The sequence below is a fragment of the Anolis sagrei genome, chromosome 2 (genome assembly GCF_037176765.1).
Source record: "Anolis sagrei isolate rAnoSag1 chromosome 2, rAnoSag1.mat, whole genome shotgun sequence".
Taxonomy (NCBI): Eukaryota; Metazoa; Chordata; class Lepidosauria; order Squamata; family Dactyloidae; genus Anolis; species Anolis sagrei.
The window spans coordinates 160,735,407-160,754,015 of NC_090022.1; the positions used below are offsets into that span (position 1 = coordinate 160,735,407).

The 18,609-nt window shown below is 44.2% G+C and overlaps 1 protein-coding gene across 1 annotated transcript; it reads left to right on the forward strand.

Annotated features, from left to right (window-relative positions):
• The first annotated feature begins 344 nt into the window (after positions 1-344).
• LOC132768054 (uncharacterized) lies at positions 345-18,520 on the forward strand. Its single transcript, XM_060763629.2, has 2 exons — positions 345-539; positions 13,147-18,520. The coding sequence occupies exon 2, from the start codon at positions 13,158-13,160 to the stop codon at positions 14,250-14,252; it is 1,095 nt and encodes a 364-aa protein (XP_060619612.2). The 5' UTR covers positions 345-539; positions 13,147-13,157; the 3' UTR covers positions 14,253-18,520.
• Positions 18,521-18,609: the final 89 nt, after the last annotated feature.

Below are 18,609 nucleotides of genomic sequence, written 5' to 3' on the forward strand. Positions count from 1 at the left end.
ACAAGAACCTAAAGAATTCTTGTTTCTTGAGCCCTGATTTGGCAGGGATCTTTCCAGAGAGGGCGAAAGGCCTTGCAAAACTACAACTCCCACAATGCTCCCACAATGCTGGAGCATTGAGGCCATTCCATCCCTCTTCTGCTGCTGCCCCGCGCGTGCCCTGCGCGAGGCTCGCGGCTCATGGCAAGGAGTCCGGCGCGTGACGTCAGCAGATTCCCTCGCGCACCCTCCCCTCCCCTTTTCCGTCGTCTTTGGGCGGCCTTGCAGCCAAGGGCCTTGCGCTCGGGTGAGTTCGGGTGAGCTCGGGTGAGGCGGCGTCCTCGTCTGACCCCGGACGGGGCGGGGGCGGGGCCTGGGTGGGGGGAGAGAGAAGCAAGGCTGGGGAGGCGCCTCCCGCAAAGCCGAGCTGCATCCGCTGCCAGAGACGGAGGGGAGCGAGAAGGAGAGAGGCGAGGACGGCATCAGAGAGTCAGGTGGGAGCCGGAGAAGGGAGAAAGGCAAGAAGGAAGGAAGGAGAGAGACATCTACCCCTCCACGAGGTGAGATGGGGACACTGATCGTGGGAAGGCCTGGGGGAGGCTTCTTCCATTAGCCGGACAAAGAAAGAGTTTGTCAGGCTGTATGGCCATGCTCTAGCAGCATTCTCTCCTGACGTTTCGTCTGCATCTATGGTAGACATCCTCAGAGGTTGTGTGGTCTGTTGGAAACTAAGGTTTATATATCTTGAGGCAAGTGTGACTGTTGCCATTGGCCAGCATGATCAGCTGCAAAGTCAACCAACCAGAGAGGGTATCTGCATCAAGGTAGCCTGGCCTCTGTTGCCTGGAGGCACCCCCTAGAATCATAGAGTTGGAAGAGACCTCATGGGCCATCCAGTCCAACCCCCTGCCAAGAAGCAGGAATATTGCATTCAAAGCACCCCCAACAGATGGCCATCCAGCCTCTGTTTAAAAGCCTCCACCACACTCTGCGGCAGATAATTCCACTGCTGAACAGCTCTCATAGTCAGAAAGTTCTTCCTAATGTTCAGGTGGAATCTCCTTTGTATTGTCGAAGTCTTTCATGGCCAAAATCACTGGGTTGTTGTAGGTTTTTTCGGGCTATATGGCCATGGTCTAGAGCAGTGTTTCTCAACCTGGGGGTCGGGACCCCTGTAGGGGTCGCGAGGAGAGGTCATAGGGGTCACCAAAGACCATCAGAAGGCACAGTATTTTCCGTTGGTCTTGAGGGTTCCATATGGGAAGTTTGGCCCAATTCTATCGTTGGTGAGGTTCAAAATGTTCCCAAATGTCAAGGTCTATTTTCCCCCAAACTCCACCAGTGTTCACATATGGGCACATTGAGTATCTGTGCCAAGTTTGCTTGAGTCCACAGTGTTCTCTGGATGTAGGTGAACTACAACTCCAAAACTCAAGGTCAATGTCCACCAAACCCTTCCAATATTTTCTCTTGGTCATGGGAGTTCTGTGTGCCAAGTTTGGTTGAATTCCATCGTTGGTGGAGTTCAGAATGCTCTTTGATTGTAGGTGGACTATAAATCCCAGCAACTAGAACTCCCAAGTGACAAAATCAATTTAATTTGCTTTTCATTCCTGTATTGCAGTCTTAATGTTAAGTCAATAAGGGTTCGTGGTATGATATAATATGAGGTATAGCATTTGTAAGTCATATTTTTATTGGTGGAGTTCAGAATGCTCATTGATTGGAGGTGAACTATAAATCCCAGCAACTACCACTCCCAAATCCCAACATCAATTCCCTTCCCCAAGCCCACCAGTATTCAAATTTGGGTGCATTGGGTACTTGTGCCAAATTTGGTCCAATGAATCAAAATACACCCTGCATATCAGATATTTGCATTACGATTCAGAACAATAGCAAAATGACAGTTCTGAAGTAGCAACGAAAATAATATTATGGTTGGGGGTCACCACAACATGAAGAACTGTACTAAGGGGTCGTGACATTAGGAAGGTTGAGAAACACTGGTCTAGAGGCATTCTCTCCTGACGTTTTGCCTGCATCTATGGCAAGCATCCTCAGAGGTAGTGAGGACTCCTTTCTTGGGAGGTCTCCACTGAAGCTGTATCCCCAATCCTTGTGTCCACAACAAGCCATTTTTCCCCCAAAATCTAATTATCACAGGGACAGGAAGGGAGGGGAAATCTTCAGAACTGGGGCTCAGACAGCAAAACAAACATCACAGGGGTGTTCACCCTTCCCTATGCTATCCAAAGCTAATCTATATAAATAGAAATGTAATGTTCGTTTGTGGGATTAACATAACTAAAAAACCACTGGGGGAATTGACACCAAATTTGGACACAATACACCTATCAGGCCAACAAGTGACCATCACACCTGAAAAACACAGTGGAAGAGACTTAAAAAGCCAAAAAATAAAAATAATAATAACAACGCATGCACAAAACCACATATATACACATATTCACAAATACACACACATATATACACACATATACACAGACTGGGCCACAGAAACGCGTTGCAGGGGACAGCTAGTGTGTGTGTGTGTATATATATATATATATATATATATATTAGCTGTCCTCTGCCACATGTTGCTGTGGCCCAGTCTGTGTATATGTGTGTATATATGTGTGGTTTTGTGCATGCTTTGTAATGTATTTTTTTTCTTTTTTGGCTTTTAAAGTCCCTTCTGTGTTTTTCAGTGTTTTTATGAGTGATGGTCACTCGTTGGCCTGAGAGGTTTCTTGTGTCCAAATTTGATGTCAATTCGTCTAGTGGTTTTTGAGTTATGTTAATCCCACAAACAAACATTATATTTTTATTTATATAGATTACTAGCCATCCCCTGCCACGCATTGCTGTGGCCCAGTCTGTGTATATGTGTTTTGTGTGTGTATATATGTGTGTATATGTATGTGTATATATTTGTGTTTATGTGTTTGCGTGTATATATATATATATGTGTGTGTGTGTGTGTGTGTGTGTGCATGTGTGTATATATTTGTGTATTTATATGTGTACATGCAGATTGTGTATATGAGTGTGCTTGTCTATATGCATATTTGTGTGTATATATGTATGTATGTGTCTATGTATATATGTGTGTATGTATATGTATGTATGTGTATATGGGTATATTTGTGTGTGTTTGTGCATATATATACGTGTGTGTGTGAATGTGTGCATGTACATATGTATATGAGTATTATGTGTAGATGTATTTGGTGTATTTTTTGGATTTTTAATTGTTCCACTGGGGTTTTTGTGTGCGTGTGCATTTATTTGTGATGGACACTTATTGGACTGTTAGGTGTATTGTGTTCAAATTTCGTGTCAATTCGCCCAGTGGTTTTTGAGTTATATTAATCCCACAAATGAACATTACATTTTTATTTATATAGATATATGGATGAAGTTACACTAAAAAAGTCCCTGTTCAGACTTACATGCAAATTCAACTACAGAGTCTATCTTGTTCATAACTTGGGGTCTGCCTGTATAGCACTTTTTTTTCAAGTCAGGGGTGATTTGAGAAACTGCAAGTCACTTCCAGTGTGAGAAACGTGGCCATCTGCAAGGATGTTGCCCAGGGGATGTCTGGATGTTTTGATGTTTTTACCATCCTTGTGGGAGGCTTCTCTTATGTCCCCACATGGGGAGCTGGAGCTGACAGAGGGAGCTCATCCACGTTCTCCCCGGATTCGAACCTGCAACCTGTCAGTCTTCAGTCCTGCTGGCACAAGGGTTTAACACATTGGGGGCTTCTTAGCACCCATTTAGGGTACGTGGCTTCTTTAAGACCCCCCATCCCCATATCCTCTGAAAACAGGGAGGGCTTGGCACTTGCTCTCTGTTGTTGTTGATGTTGACCTTAGATGAACCTATCACTTCGTATTCTTGGCGAGGTTTGATCAGGAGAGGTTGGCCCTGGCCTTCCTCTGAGGCTGAGAGAATGCAACTCGTCTAAGGCCGCTCCTCGGTTTTCATTATTATTTGGGCATTGGAGGCTGATCTCAGCTTTAATTGTGCATGCATCTATGTGTGCATATGTATGTGTGTGTGTGTGTGTGAGAGAGAGAGAGCATGCAAAACAAAGAGGGGCAGGATTCAGTCTCGAGTGGCCCACCTACACTGTAGAATTAATTCAGTTTGACCCTACTTTAACTGCCACACCTCAACTCTGGCTTTTGAAATACAGAACGTATGCATATACCAGTCTTCATTCTCACCCATAAAAATCATGATAACCATATCTAAGATATCAGAGCTGATAGTCTATCCAATGCAATTTTCTGAATCAACGCCCCAAATAATCCCAGGAATTGACCTAAAAACTAAGACAGCAAGAATTTTTGTTGTTGGGGGGTGTGTGATTGCTGATCCTGCACATAAAATAGCTTTTGATGTAGAATCATAGAGTTGGAAGACACCTCATGGGCCATCCAGTCCAACATTCTGCCAAGAAGCAGGAATATTGCATTCAAAGAACCCCCAACAGATGGCCATCCAGCCTCTGTTTAAAAGCTTCCAAAGAAAGAGCCTCTAGCACACTCCGGGGCAGAGAGTTCCACTGCTGAACAGCTCTCACAGTTAGAAAGTTCTTCCTAATGTTCAGATGGAATCTCCTTTCTTGTAGTTTGAAGCCATTGTTCCGCGTCCTAGTCTCCAGGGAAGCAGAAAACAAGCTTGCTCCCTCCTCCCTATGACTTCCTCTCAGATATTTATACATGGCTATCATGTCTCCTCTCAGCCTTCTCTTCTTCAGGCTAAACATGCCCAGCTCTTTAAGCCGCTCCTCATAGGGCTTGTTCTCTAGACTCTTGATTATTTTAGTCGCCCTTCTCTGGACACATTCCAGCTTGTCAATATCTCTCTTCAGTCCTTGAACTTGTGGTAAAGTCCCTTGTGTAGTGTTGTGTGTATAAGTCAATTCTATATATTTCTAGGATGCGATGTATATATCTATAGGATGCTGGACCTAATACAGTATTGTCACGTTGCTTGGTATACCTGAAGTGCCAAAATATCTTGCATTTTCTTGGAAACTCTCAATCTGACCTTGTCTAGAGTTCCCTTGATACAAAAGCATTTCTTGGAACTGGCAGCTGAGAAGTCCACAGTGCAAACAGTTCACGCCTCTAGTTTCCCCCAAGGAACAGGAGATTTCAGGGCAGGGCTGCCTTTTACAGTAGTGGCTTCTTGGTAATTTTATACCATGTTTCTGTTTAGCGTGAGAAATATCATTCCGTAAATAGCATAGAGGTCCCTTAAGGGTTGCACCTCGGTTGGCTGAAAAATTGTAATTTCCTATCTCTCTTTCTTTTCCTCCCATCAGACCCACTCCCCTCCCCATACAGGCAGTCCCCACATTACAAACAAGATAGGTTCTCAAGTTGAATCAGTTTGTAAGTCAGAACAGGTACATTTTTAAAATGACTGGATTGACCTTGAAGGAGCTGGGGGTGGTGACGGCCAACAGGGAGCTCTGGTGTGGGCTGGTCCATGAGGTCACAAAGAGTCAGAAACAACTGAACAAATGAACAACAACAACTTCATATATATGTATACATACATACACACAACATACATATACAAACACACACACACATACACAAGCTTTGGATAGCATAGGGAGTAATTAACATCCCTATGGTGTTTGCTTTCCTGTCTGTTCAGAAGATCTCACCTCACTTCCTGTCCCTATGATACGAGGGTGAATGAAAAGTAATGCCTCCACCTTTGTAACTCCTCAACAAATGGCAGTACTGGCTTGTTCAGTAGACTCTCCTCTACAGTTCAATTTTGGCAGGAAGCCTTAGCATTGAACGGTTGTGTTGTTAAAGTATGGAACCCTGTGCAGACAGTCTGTCAATGCGACTTAAGCAACATTCTGTCATTGACTTCTTGATAGTAGAAGGTGTCACCCCAAAGGGGATTCATCAGAGAATGCAAGTTGTTTATGGTGATTGTGTACTGTGCGTCATTGGGCGAGTAAATTTAAAGATGTTGAGGTGGAAACATCTGGCTTGCGTCACAAACAAAGAGTTGGACGTCCTGTGACAGCAACCACCGAGTTTCACAAGCAAAAGGTTGACAGATTGATTCAGGACGATCGTCGTATCACTCAGAGAGAAATTTCAAGCATAATTGTCATTTCACAAGAACGTGTGGGTCACATTATTGCTTTGCTTGGCTATTGGAAGATCTGTGCACGATGGGCACCCAGGATGCTGACACCTGAAATGAAAGCGCACAGACTTGAAACTTCAGAGACTGGTTCTCACCACCGTACGACATCCTCCATACAGTTCAGATTTAGCACTGTCTGATTTCCATCTGTTTCCGATAATGAAAGAAGATTTGCGGGGACATCATTATGCTTCTGAGAGAACTGTGAGATGCTAGTTGTGGAAACAGAGTGTCGCCTTCTTCCGTGACAGCTTCAGAAAACTTGTTCATCGTTGACAGAAATGTATCCAATTGTCTGGTGATTATGTGGAAAAGTGAATAGTGGTAGTTAAAGAGCACATTCTAAGGATTATTTCTGCGTTTGATTTATTACAATATTCCCATCCAAACCCAAGTTACGAAGGTGGAGGCATTACTTTTCATTCAATCCTCGTAATTGGATTTCGGAAAATTTGGCTTGTTGTGGAAACAAGAATTGGTGATAAAGCTTCAGTTGAGACAACTTCTCCCCATGATAATAACAACTCTTTTAGGAGTACATTTCCTTTCTGAAGGGGAGATTTAGCTTCCTGTTGTCTCACCTCCGTTCTTAACTGTGAGTTGTTTGTAAGTTGGATGTCTATAACTTGGTGACTGCTCATATACAGTGGTGCCTGCTGGAGTTTGGCTCCTGGACCTTCTGTAGATACCAAAATCTATGAATGCTCAAGTACCATTTTATAAAACGACGTGTCAGATTTGGTCCCTTGTGTAAAATAGAAAAATCAAGGTTTGCTTTTTTGTTTTTTGCGATGGGAATATTTTGAAGCTGTGGGTGGTTGCATTTGTGGATACAGAGTCCATGGATATGGAGAGACTCAGCCAGAATACTGGTTTCTAAATTCTGTCCTCATAGATTGCTGCATCTGGCACACAATGCAATGCTCTTACATAGCCATCAAAGGCCATGAATCTATATACCCGTATATTCCGGCATATAAGGCGACTGGGCATATAAGACGACCCCCAACTTTTCCAGTTAAAATATAGAGTTAAGACGACTCCCATGCATAAGAGTACTCCCGTGTATAAGACGACCCCTGACTTTTGAGGAGATTTTCTTGGGTTAAAAAGTAGTCTTATACGCCAGAATATACTGTAAATAAAAATGTAATGTTCGTTTGTGGGGTTAACATAACTCAAAACCCACTGGGCGAATTGACACTAAATTTGGACACAAGACACCTATCAGGCCAACGAGTGTCCATCACTCATAAAAACACTGAAAAACACAACAGAAAAGACTTAAAAAGCAAAAAAAAAATTTTTTAAAAAATACAATGCATCCACAAAACCACATATATACACATATACACAAATATATATACACACAAAACACATATACACACACTGGGCCACAGCAATGCATGGCAGGGGGCAGCTAGTGAAATATATGCATCTATACCAGGCCTACACAACATGTTATCCACCAGGTGTTTGGGACTCCAACTCCCAGAAGCCCTACCCAGCTTGTCCAATTGACAGGAATTCTGGGAACTGAAGTACAAAACACCTGACGAGCCGCAGGTTGTGCAGGCCTGGTCAAAAATCAATGTAGTTTCACAGCATTCTTAGCCTTCACTAGCAAAGAGCGCTGGTGTCTCAGGACCCTTTCACACAGCCATATAACCCAGACTTTCCAGGCAGAAAATCCCACAATATCTGCTGTGAACTGGGTTATTTGAGTCCACCGTGCCATATATTCAGGTTCAAAGAAGATAATATGGATTTTATCAGCTGTGTGGAAGGGTCTCACTGAACTACAGCTCCAAAAATTCCATAGCACTTTGCTTTGGCAGTTCAAGTGGTGTCAAACTGCATTACATCTGTCATCTAGATGCACCCCAAGGCAAAAAACTAGAGAGGAACCGGGGGTGGAAGGTAGTAGTATTGGATACTAAACAGTGTTTTTATGCAAAAAAACAAACAAACTATCATTCTGTTCCTCCTGTGGGTCTGTCATAGAAGTAGTATGTATGTGTATGCACCCGGGTGGGATGAGTAAAGAGCTTGGCTGTTTTTCCTCGAACGTTTAGTTAAATGAACTGCGTTTTCCCTCCCAGCCTGCCTCCTTTGGCAGAACAGCACATCCAGTCCTGTTCTTGCACTGGAATGTTCCCAAGAAATAGGCTAATAGAAGGGCTTTGGGTAGGAGGGAACTGTTACATTGGAGGGAGTGACCTAGTTACAGCTCTACCTAGACCAGGGCCAGGAGAAAGAAGGGATCTGAGTGCAGCTGGCCAGGGGAGGATTAAAGCCGCCACTGAGATGGGCTTGGAGGTGGACAATGATGACCCTATGTTCTGTTTGCTGCAGTGGAGCTGGGGGTTGATCTTAACCTCAACACTGCAAAACCTGTTGTGTGTTTTATTCTCCCAGGGTTGCCACATTTTCCTTTCTCCTTCAGGCTGCAAATATGGTCTGTAGTGGAGAGGACTACATAAATGGCACAAACACAACAACTAGGCCATATAATAAGATGCATAACAAACCAACAGTGATACCAACGCTATCCCTTTATTTACTCAAACAGTAAATCTACGAGGGTTGAATGAAAAGTAATGCCTCCATCTTCGTTACTTGGGTTTGGATGGGAATATTTTAATAAATCAAACGCAGAAGTAATCCTTAGAATGTGCTCTTTAACTACCACTATTCTGAGGGCCTGTTCACACACAGCCCAGAAAGTGCACACAGTGGGTGTCCAGATGCTTTTGTGGGACTGGCCCGCAATAACATCTGGAAGCCCTACCTCTCTCCACCGAAGTCCCCAAATCCCTTTGAAAAGTAAACAAACTTACCCAGCCTCTATTACAGTCTCGGAGCAGCTCTCCCGGCGCATAGTAATGATGGAAAATTGCTCCCCACCCCGCTCTCCTGGTGCGTCATTACTACGCGCCGGGAGAGCTGCTCCAAGACTGTCATGTAGGTCCGGTAAGTTTATTTTACTTTTCAAAGAGGTTTGGGGACTGTGGGGGAGAGGGATGGTTATTCCCACAGTTTTCTGAACTAATTTAGTCCGGAAAACTCTGGGAATGATGTCTGGACTGCAGTCCAGACACTGGTAGTAGTGGATTTATCCTGTGCCTTCCAAGAAGGCACGGAATAAACTCACTATCTAATTAATTCGCCACAAACCAGGGTTTTCCTGGTTTGTGGTGAATTAATTCAGGACTGTCCAGAACAGGAGTCCTCAAACTATGGCCCTCCAAGATCATTTACCCGTCCCTCGCTCAGGGTCAACCTAAGTCTGAAATTATTTATGTATTTATCGTGTCAGGAGCGAACCAAAGCAGTTGTATTGCATTAAAAAACAGACAAACAAACAAACAAACAAACACAAAATTTGCAGACTTGGTATTCTATTAAATGTCCTTTGACCAGTAGCTGGCCACTTGGAGTGCCTCTGGTATTGTTGCAAGAAGGTCCTCCGTTGTGCATGTGGCAGGGCTCAGGTTGCATTGCAGTAGGTAGTCAGTGGTTTGCTCTTCTTCACACTCGCATGTTGTGGATTCCTCTTTGTAGCCCCATTTCTTAAGGTTGGCTCTGCATCTCGTGGTGCCAGAGCTCAGTCTGTTCAGCGCCTTCCAAGTCGCCCAGTTTTCTGTGTGCCCAGGGGGAAGTCTCTCATTTGGTATCAGCCATTAATTGAGGTTCTAGGTTTGAGCCTGCCATTTTTGGACTCTCGCTTGCTGAGGTCCCTGTAGATCTTAGAAAACTATTTCTTGATTTAAGTCATTGACGTGCTGGCTGATACCCAACCAGGGAGTGGGCTGGAGATGTCACTGCATTGGTCCTTTCACTATTGGTTGCTACTCCCTGGTGGATGTCAGGTGGTGCAATACCAGCTAAACAGTGTAATTTCTCCAGTGGTGTAGGGCGCAGACACCCCGTGATAATGTGGCATGTCTCATTCCACTCCATGTGTATAGCTGAGATTTCTGGGAATTGAAGTCCAAAACACCCGGAGGAGCACAGTTTGAGAAACACTGTATTAATCAAATCTACAGACAATCAAGTCTGCAACATTTAAATGTGCAAATGTGGAGGGCCAGTCGTAATGCTGTGGTTTCATTACTACGATTGCTATCACATTCTGGGGTTTGGGAAGGCTGCAAATTCTACATGACTCTAAATGGCAAATCCTAGTGTTACATAGGAAGAAGCTGTGAACGTTAAAGTAGATTCGTGACACCATAATTATGTAGTGTGAAAGAGCACTAAGCCAGAAGGCTACACTGATATTTTCAGATATTTATGCTGCGTAGGAGGTCTGGATTTGATTCCTCACTTAATCAAGTCTCCCTTGGATCTATAAAAGTAAGTCATCAACAATAACCTGACTCACTGTGTGAGGATAAATGGGTATGGCAACAGTACCTAAATATGGCTTAAGGGATGACTTTAAATATTAACATTTGCAATTTCTTTGGTGCTGTCTTGCAGAGATATCTCCAAGTGTGAACGAAAAGAACAATCGTAGCAGCTTTATGGGTTATGCAGTTCTGTGTTCAGAGAAGACCAGCGAGTCTTCAAGCATCAACTCCAAGAGTGTGGCTTATATGTTGTGTTGTTGTTTATTCGTTCAGTCGTTTCTGACTCTTCGTGACCTCATAGACCAGCCCACGCCAGAGCTCCCTGTCGGCCATCACCACCCCCAGCTCCTTCAGGGTCAATCTAGTCACTTCAAGGATGCCATCCATACATCTTGCCCTTGATCGGCCCCTCTTCCTTTTTCCTTCCATTTTCCCCAGCATAATTGTCTTCTCTAAGCTTTCCTGTCTTCTCATGATGTGGCCAAAATACTTCATTTTGGCCTCTAATATCCTTCCCTCCAATGAGCAGTCGGGTTTTATTTCTCGGAGTAAGGACTGGTTGGATCTTCTTGCGGTCCAAGACACTCTCAGAACTTTCCTCCAGCACCACAGTTCAAAAGCATCTATCTTCCTCTATTCAGCCATCTCTATGGTCCAGCTCTCACATCTGTAGGTTACAACGGGGAATACCATTGCTTTAACTATGTGGATATTTGTTGCCAAAGTGATGTCTCTCCACTATTTTATATGTTGTATCTGCACTACTGACCAAAAGGTCATGCGTCCGAAGCCAGCCCGGGTCAGAGTGAGCTCCTGGTCAAAATTGTGTAGCTTGTTGTCGACCTTTGCAACCCGAAAGACAGTTGCATCTGTCAAGTAGGAAATTTATGTACCACTTATGTGGTTAGGCTAATTTAACTGATTTACGAGGCCATAAAAATATCCAGGAAGTATGCAAAGAATGAGGAAAGTATTTCATCAGTGTTACAAATGGACGGTGAAGTGATAGCTCTCCTGGTGGCCAGAAGCTGGAATGTTAAATAGCCTCTGAGTGTCTGTCTATATATGTTATGTGTCTATGGCATTGAATGTTTGCCATGCATATGCACATTGTAATCTGCCCTGAGTCCTCTGCGGGGTGAGAAGGGCAGAATATAAATACTGTAAATAAACGATAAATAAATAAATGGGTAGAAATTGGGCAATATTCTGGTATGCCAGATTGTGCATTGCAGCTGCATGAAAAAGGTGTTAGCTACTTTAATACTGAGTAATCACAATTGCTCTTGAAGGGTAAGACTGTACAACATGATAAGCCAGGGAACAGTGATAAACCCAGGACTGGAGCAAGTACATGTGGCTGCCCTGTACAGGCTCTCCGCATTTGCAGCTTTGCCTTTTGTGGATTTGATTATTCATGAATTTGATTAAAATGTTCTTAGGAATCTCTATGTCCTCCAGTGCAACTCTATAGTCAGCTTCCTCCAGAAGTTGACAATGGAGTCATGCCGGAGGACCTAGAAATTTCTAGCAAGGTACTTTTTTAGGTTAAAAAAGATATCAAATTCTATTTGAGTTTTTTTTTCTCACTTTCACAGGGACCCTGTGCCTCTAAACTAAGCAAATGTAGAGGGTTGACTATATTCTCAACCAATTAAACATAGAATCATAGAGTTCGAAGATACTTCATGGGCCATCCAGTCCAACTCCCTGCCAAGAAGCAGGAAACATTCAAAGCACCCCTGACAGATGGCCATCCAACTTCTGTTTAAAAGCCTCCTAAGAAGGAGCCTCCAACACACCCTTGGGCAGAGAGTTCCACTGTTGAACAGCTCTCACAATTAGGAAATTCTTCATAATGTTCCGGTGGAAGCTCCTTTCCTGTTGTTTGAAGCCATTGCTCCACGTCCTAGTCTCCAGGGCAGCTGTAAACTGTTTTTATTATTTATTGTTGTAATGATTGCTTATGTACTGTCTAATTATGATTTATGTTTAATTGTGGTTTTATTATTGTGGTTGTATAAATAAATAAATAAACAAACAAATAAATAAACAAGTTTGCTCCCTCCTCCCCATGACTTCCCCTCACATATTTATACATGGCTATCATATCTCCTCTCAGCCTTCTCTTCTGCAGGCTAAACATGCCCAGCTCTTTAAGCCGCTCCTCATAGGGCTTGTTCTCCAGACCCTTGATCATTTTAGTCACCCTCCTCTGGACACACCACAGAGCTTGTTGTCTGAATACTGGCATTCTTTATGACACATTTGCCCTCCAACAAACCAGAGAAACAAGCAAACGCTGGGTTCCCATTCTGGTTTGTTGAGAGAGAGATTGTGCCCTCATTCAAGCTGCCCATTATACAAGCCCTAGAGCAAAGTGTTATAGTTCGTTTAATTACAGGAGTGTTGGAGCAGCACGGATTCCCATGTTTTATGGTGTCTCATTGTTGTCTGATGGCAGATGATGGATTTGCCGCTAGGTGGCAGGCTAGGCATATGTGCGTCCTTCTTCCCCATTGTCCTTGTAGATGCTCCTCAGGTAGGCCCAGTGAGGAAATCCCAGCTCTAGCATCCACTAACCTGCTCTCCTTTCTTTCCAACTCCACAGACTTTGGAGTGATGGATCTGCCACTGGAGGTCCCTCCGGTCCAGCCTCAACTGGAGACTCAGCAACTCCCTCCTTCCACCCAGGTCTGCGAATTGCGCACAGCTGTGTCCTGTTTTGCTGAGGAGACAGTCTCCATGCTCTCGGCCAACGGCCTTCTGAATCACTCTGTACTCAGGACAGCAGGTGGCATGGGGTCCCAAACAAAGGAGCATGGGGCAAACTCAGCCATGGCCCGCCGCAAGCGAGAGTTCACCCCAGATGAGAAGAAGGATGATGGCTACTGGGACAAAAGGAAGAAGAACAACGAGGCTGCCAAGCGTTCCCGGGAGAAGCGGCGGGTCAGCGATCTGGCCCTGGAGGGGCGGGTGCTAGCCCTGTTGGAGGAGAACGCTCGTCTCAAGGCCGAACTGCTGGCCCTCAAATTCCGCTTTGGTTTGATTCGGGACCCAATGGAGCCCGTGCGACCAGTGGTGGCCCTTCCCCCTGGCCCAGAGGTCCCCCGGCCAGCCACAACACCACAGCACTACCCAGTGGCTTCTGAACCACCACGCTACGCCTGCCCCTTCCGACCAGAGCCGGCCACCAGCTCTGAGGATTCTGGGTTCTCCACCCCAGGCAGTTCCAATATGGGGAGCCCTGTCTTTTTTGAGGAGCGTGACAGAGTTGAAGAAGGAATGGTTTATGACGGGCAGTGCTTGGTGCCCGAGGCTCCTGTTGATGGAGCCGATTTGGGCCGAGCTGGCCGTTATGACTCTGGGGAGAGTGTCAAAGGGCTCCCACACAAGCTGCGTTTCAAAATGGCTGTTGGGTCAGAGGAGGTTGCTGGGGAGCCCTCTGGACATTACCCGCCATCTTCTCCACCCGTTGGAACATGGAGAAGCCCAGCCACCCGAGAGGAGCAGAGGAACGTGGGAGTGCCTGGTGGAGCCATGGCATTTGACAGCTGCTGCGAAACAGACACCCCTGGGGTCCAGCTGCCAGCCCTTCCGGGGTCCCACTACCAGACAGAAAACAGCACCTTGCGGAGCCAACTTGCCTCACTTTCTGCTGAAGTGGCCCAGCTCAAAAAGCTCTTCTCTGAACAGATCCTCATCAAGATGAACTGAGCAAGGGCAGGAAGCTGAATGCCTGGGCTCATAGGCAGAGGGTGGGCCCCTTTCCCTCCTCACCCCCACTCCCCAATTGTCAAGCCCTATGTTTGTACATAATGTGGTCCTGTGGGGTCGGTTTCTTCTGTTTCCATTCATTAGAACTCCTTACTTTACTATTTGTGCTATTAACTCCTGCTTCTGGCAGCTCTCAAACTTTTTATGTTCAGGAAATTCAGGAAATATATTTTCTATTTGAACTTTTCTGCCAGAAAACCTTAGTGTTAGAAGATTCCAGTAGGCACCTGAAAAGTACCGTTTACATGGGCCAGATGGGGTCTATGATACTTCTGGTACGCTGTAAAGGATGATGGTTTATGGACAGTGACTGTCAGTGTGAAACTTGAGGCAAAGGGCAATATGGATCCTATCTCACCCCATTTAATGTACCAAAGTGAAATGGGCTAGCAATTCAATTTGACTTGGATGATGGGGCTGTCATACCTACTTTAGAGTGTGCATGATAAGCCATGTGTCACACCCAAATCTATTTTCTATGAGGGTTGAATGAAAAGTAATGCCTCTACCTTCGTAACCCCTCAACAGATTTTTTTTTTTGTCATGTCAGGAGCGACTTGAGAAACTACAAGTCGCTTCTGGTGTGAGAGAATTGGGCGTCTGAAAGGACGTTGCCCAGGGGATGCCCGGATGATTTGATGTTTTTATCATCCTTGTGGGAGACTTCTCTCATGGGGAGCTGGAGTTGATAGAGGGAGCTCATCCGCTTCTTCCCGGCAGGACTGTCGGTCTTCAGTCCTGCCGGCACAGGAGTTTAACCCACTGTGCCACCAGGGGCTCCTCCTCAACAGATGGCAGTACTGGTATGCGGCAGGTACTGGCTTGTTCAGTAGACTCTCCTCTACAGTTCCATTTTGGCGGGAAGCCTTAGCATTGAACAGTTGTGTTGTTAAAGTGCGACGTATGGGACCCTGCACAGACAGTCGGTCAATGCAACTTAAGCATTCAATCATTGAATTTTTGACAGCAGAAGGTGTCACCTCAAAGGAGATTCATCAGAGAATGCAAGTTGTTTATGGTGATTGTGTTGATGTGAGTACTGTGCTTTGTTGGGTGAGTAAGTTTAAAGATGTTGAGGTGGGAACATCTGACTTGGGTGACAAACAAAGAGTTGAACATCTTGTGACAGTAACCACTGAGTTTCACAAGCAAAAGGTTGACAGATTGATTCAGGACGATCGTCGTATCACTCAGAGAGAAATTTCAAGCATAATCAGCATTTCACAAGAAGGTGTGGGTCACATTATTGCTTTGCCTGGCTATCGGAAGATCTGTGCATGATGGCTACCCAAAACAGAGTGTCGACTTCTTGCGTGATGGCTTCAGAAAACTTGTTCATCATTGACAGAAATGTATCCAATTGTCTGGTGATTATGCGGAAAAGTGAATAATGGTAGTGAGGTAGAGAGGGGTAGGGCTTCCAGATGTTATTGCAGGCCAGTCCCGCGAAAACATCTGGACACCCACTGTGTGCACTTTCTGGGGTGCGTGTGAACAGGCCCTCAGAATAGTGGTTAAAGGGTAGTTAAAGAGCACATTCTAAGGATTATTTCCGCGTTTGATTTATTAAAATATTCCCATCCAAACCCAAGTAACGAAGGTGGAGGCATTACTTTTCATTCAACCCTCATAATACTCCTTCCTCACAGCTGAATAAAATCCCACATTATCTGCTTTGAACTCAAATATATGGCAGTGTGGACTCAGATAGCCCAGTTCAAAGCAGATATTGTGGGATTTTCTGCCTTGATATTCTGAGTTACATGGCTGTCTGGAAGAGTCCTAAGGAAATAGTAGAGGAATACAGCTGCTGACAGTTACCACCAGTATCTGATTGTGGAGACAGTTGCCTTGCCTTGTCTCATGGTAGGGCTGATCATAGCCATTGCTGCTCATTTCACTGTGTTTCCATTGACTCCAAGCCAGAGCTCAGTCCTATTCAGAAACATCAACCCTATTAGTTGTTTCCTCTCCAATGTGTCTAACTCAACCCCATTCCCCAGTGCCAGTCTTGGGAGAGTAGAGATCGTTGGGTCCCAGTGTCTCTTGTATGGTCTCCCTCTCCCCACTTAGTTCTGAGTACATTGAGTTTTGCTAGATTGAAAAACTGAAGTAGGTTAGGGCTGGGCACACAGATGTTTCTAGATGTTAAAAAACAGACCTGGGAATTCCCAGAATTCGTAAGCTAGAATGTGCAGTAGTCATGGTGGCTGGTAAATTCAGAGTAATAGTTTGAGGAAGAACTTAATTTGGCTCCCTCTCAGTGATATGCAGGCCAAGGAACTGGCATGATTGGAAAACAAATCAGAGCAAATGAAGTAGAGAACAGGGGTCTTTTCACATTATAGTACTGTGATTCTCCATTATCTGTCATGGATCTGTCACATGGGGCCGTAGGATTGGATGATAAAGCAGGGGAACCTGGAGTTGTTGTTGTACTATTAGCTTTATTTATACCCTGCCTTTCTCCCCGTGGGGACTCAAGGCGGCTAACAATCCCACACTTAGTCAAGTTTAAAAGGTGCAATACAAAAGTTTAAAAACAAATAGTAACAGTGTAGTAAAAACAGATTAAAATTCGGGGGGGGGGGGGCACAGAGGTTAAAAAAAAGTATACAACATATATATACACTTATAGTTGATGTAATGAATTGAGCACGGAATATAAGAGTATTGAAGGTATTGATGTATTCTAAGAAAACCAATAATATATATATATATATATATATATATATATATATATATATATATATATATATTTTAAAAAACAGATTAAAATTCAATACACTTAAAATGGGTTCTCAACCTGGGAGTTTCTTTGTGCCTCCAATTGAACTATGAGTCCCACAGTTCTATAGGATACAGCCATGGCAAGTAAAGTGGAATCATAGCACCATAATTGTGTTATTTGGTGAAGACAAATAGCAGTGTGTTACTCACATTGTCATGCCACCCTTCTCAAGTTCTTCATTTCTAGGTCTCAGGCCTCTTCCACATCTATATAAATAAAAATGTAATGTTCGTTTGTGGGCTTAACAGAACTCAAAAACCACTGGACGAATTGACACCAAATTTGGACACAAGACACCTAACAACCCAATGTATGTCCTTCATTCAAAAAATTGATTTTGTCATTTGGGAGTTGTAGTTGTTGGGATTTATAATTCACCTACAATCAAAGAATTCACCTACAATCAATCTCCTGACCGTGAGAGCCGTTCAGCAGTGGAACTCTCTGCCCCGGAGTGTGGTGGAGGCTCCTTCTTTGGAAGCTTTTAAACAGGCTGGATGGCCATCTGTCAGGGGTGATTTAAATGCAATATTCCTGCTTCTTGGTTGGACTGGATGGCCCAGGAGGTCTCTTCCAACTCTTTGTTTCTATGAAAGAACATTCTGAACCCCACCAACGATGGAATTGAACCAAACTTGGCACACAGTTCTCCCATAACCAAGAGAAAATATTGGAAGGGTTTGGTGGGCACAGTCAGGAGATTGATTGTAGGTGAATTCTTTGATTGTAGGTGTCCAAATTTGGTTTTGGAGTTATAGTTCACCTACATCCAGAGATCACTGTGGACTCAAACAGTGATGGATCTGGACCAAACTCTACAAGAATACTCAATATGCCCAAATGTGAAAACTGGTGGAGTTTGGAGAAAATAGAATCTTGACATTTGGGAGTTGTAGTTGCTGGGATTTAGAGTTCACCTACAATCACAGAGCATTCTGAACCCCACCAACAATAGAATTGGGCCAAGCCTCCCACACAGAACCCCCATGAGAGTCACAGCAATGCGTGGTAGGAGATGGCTAGTAGGTGAATAAAATCCTACATTATCGGCTTTGAACTGGAGTATATGGCAATGTGGAATCAGATAACCCAGTTCAAAGCAAATATTGTGGGATTTTCTGCTTTGATATTCTGGGTTATAGGGCTGTGTGGAAGGGCCCTCAGACTTCTCTGGAAGGCAAACCCTTCTCACCGTCCTTGAAGTTTGGGAGATTTCTGCTATTGTTTTGTAGTGGATGAAAGGCATTTTGAACATGCACCAGAGTACTCTCTTTACAGTATTTCATATGTTCCATGCTGGAATCTTGGCACTGAAAATATTCAATTGAAGATTATTATTATTTAGTTGATTTGTCATCTGCCTTTTAATCTAACCATTAATTGATTTTAAATAAATTTGTGTATGGCTATATCCTCACCATGGATTTGTTTTTTTGTAAAAGAACTGATACGTTTTCGTAAACAAACTCATTATTAGAAGGAAATACCATTGCTTTGTCCCTTACT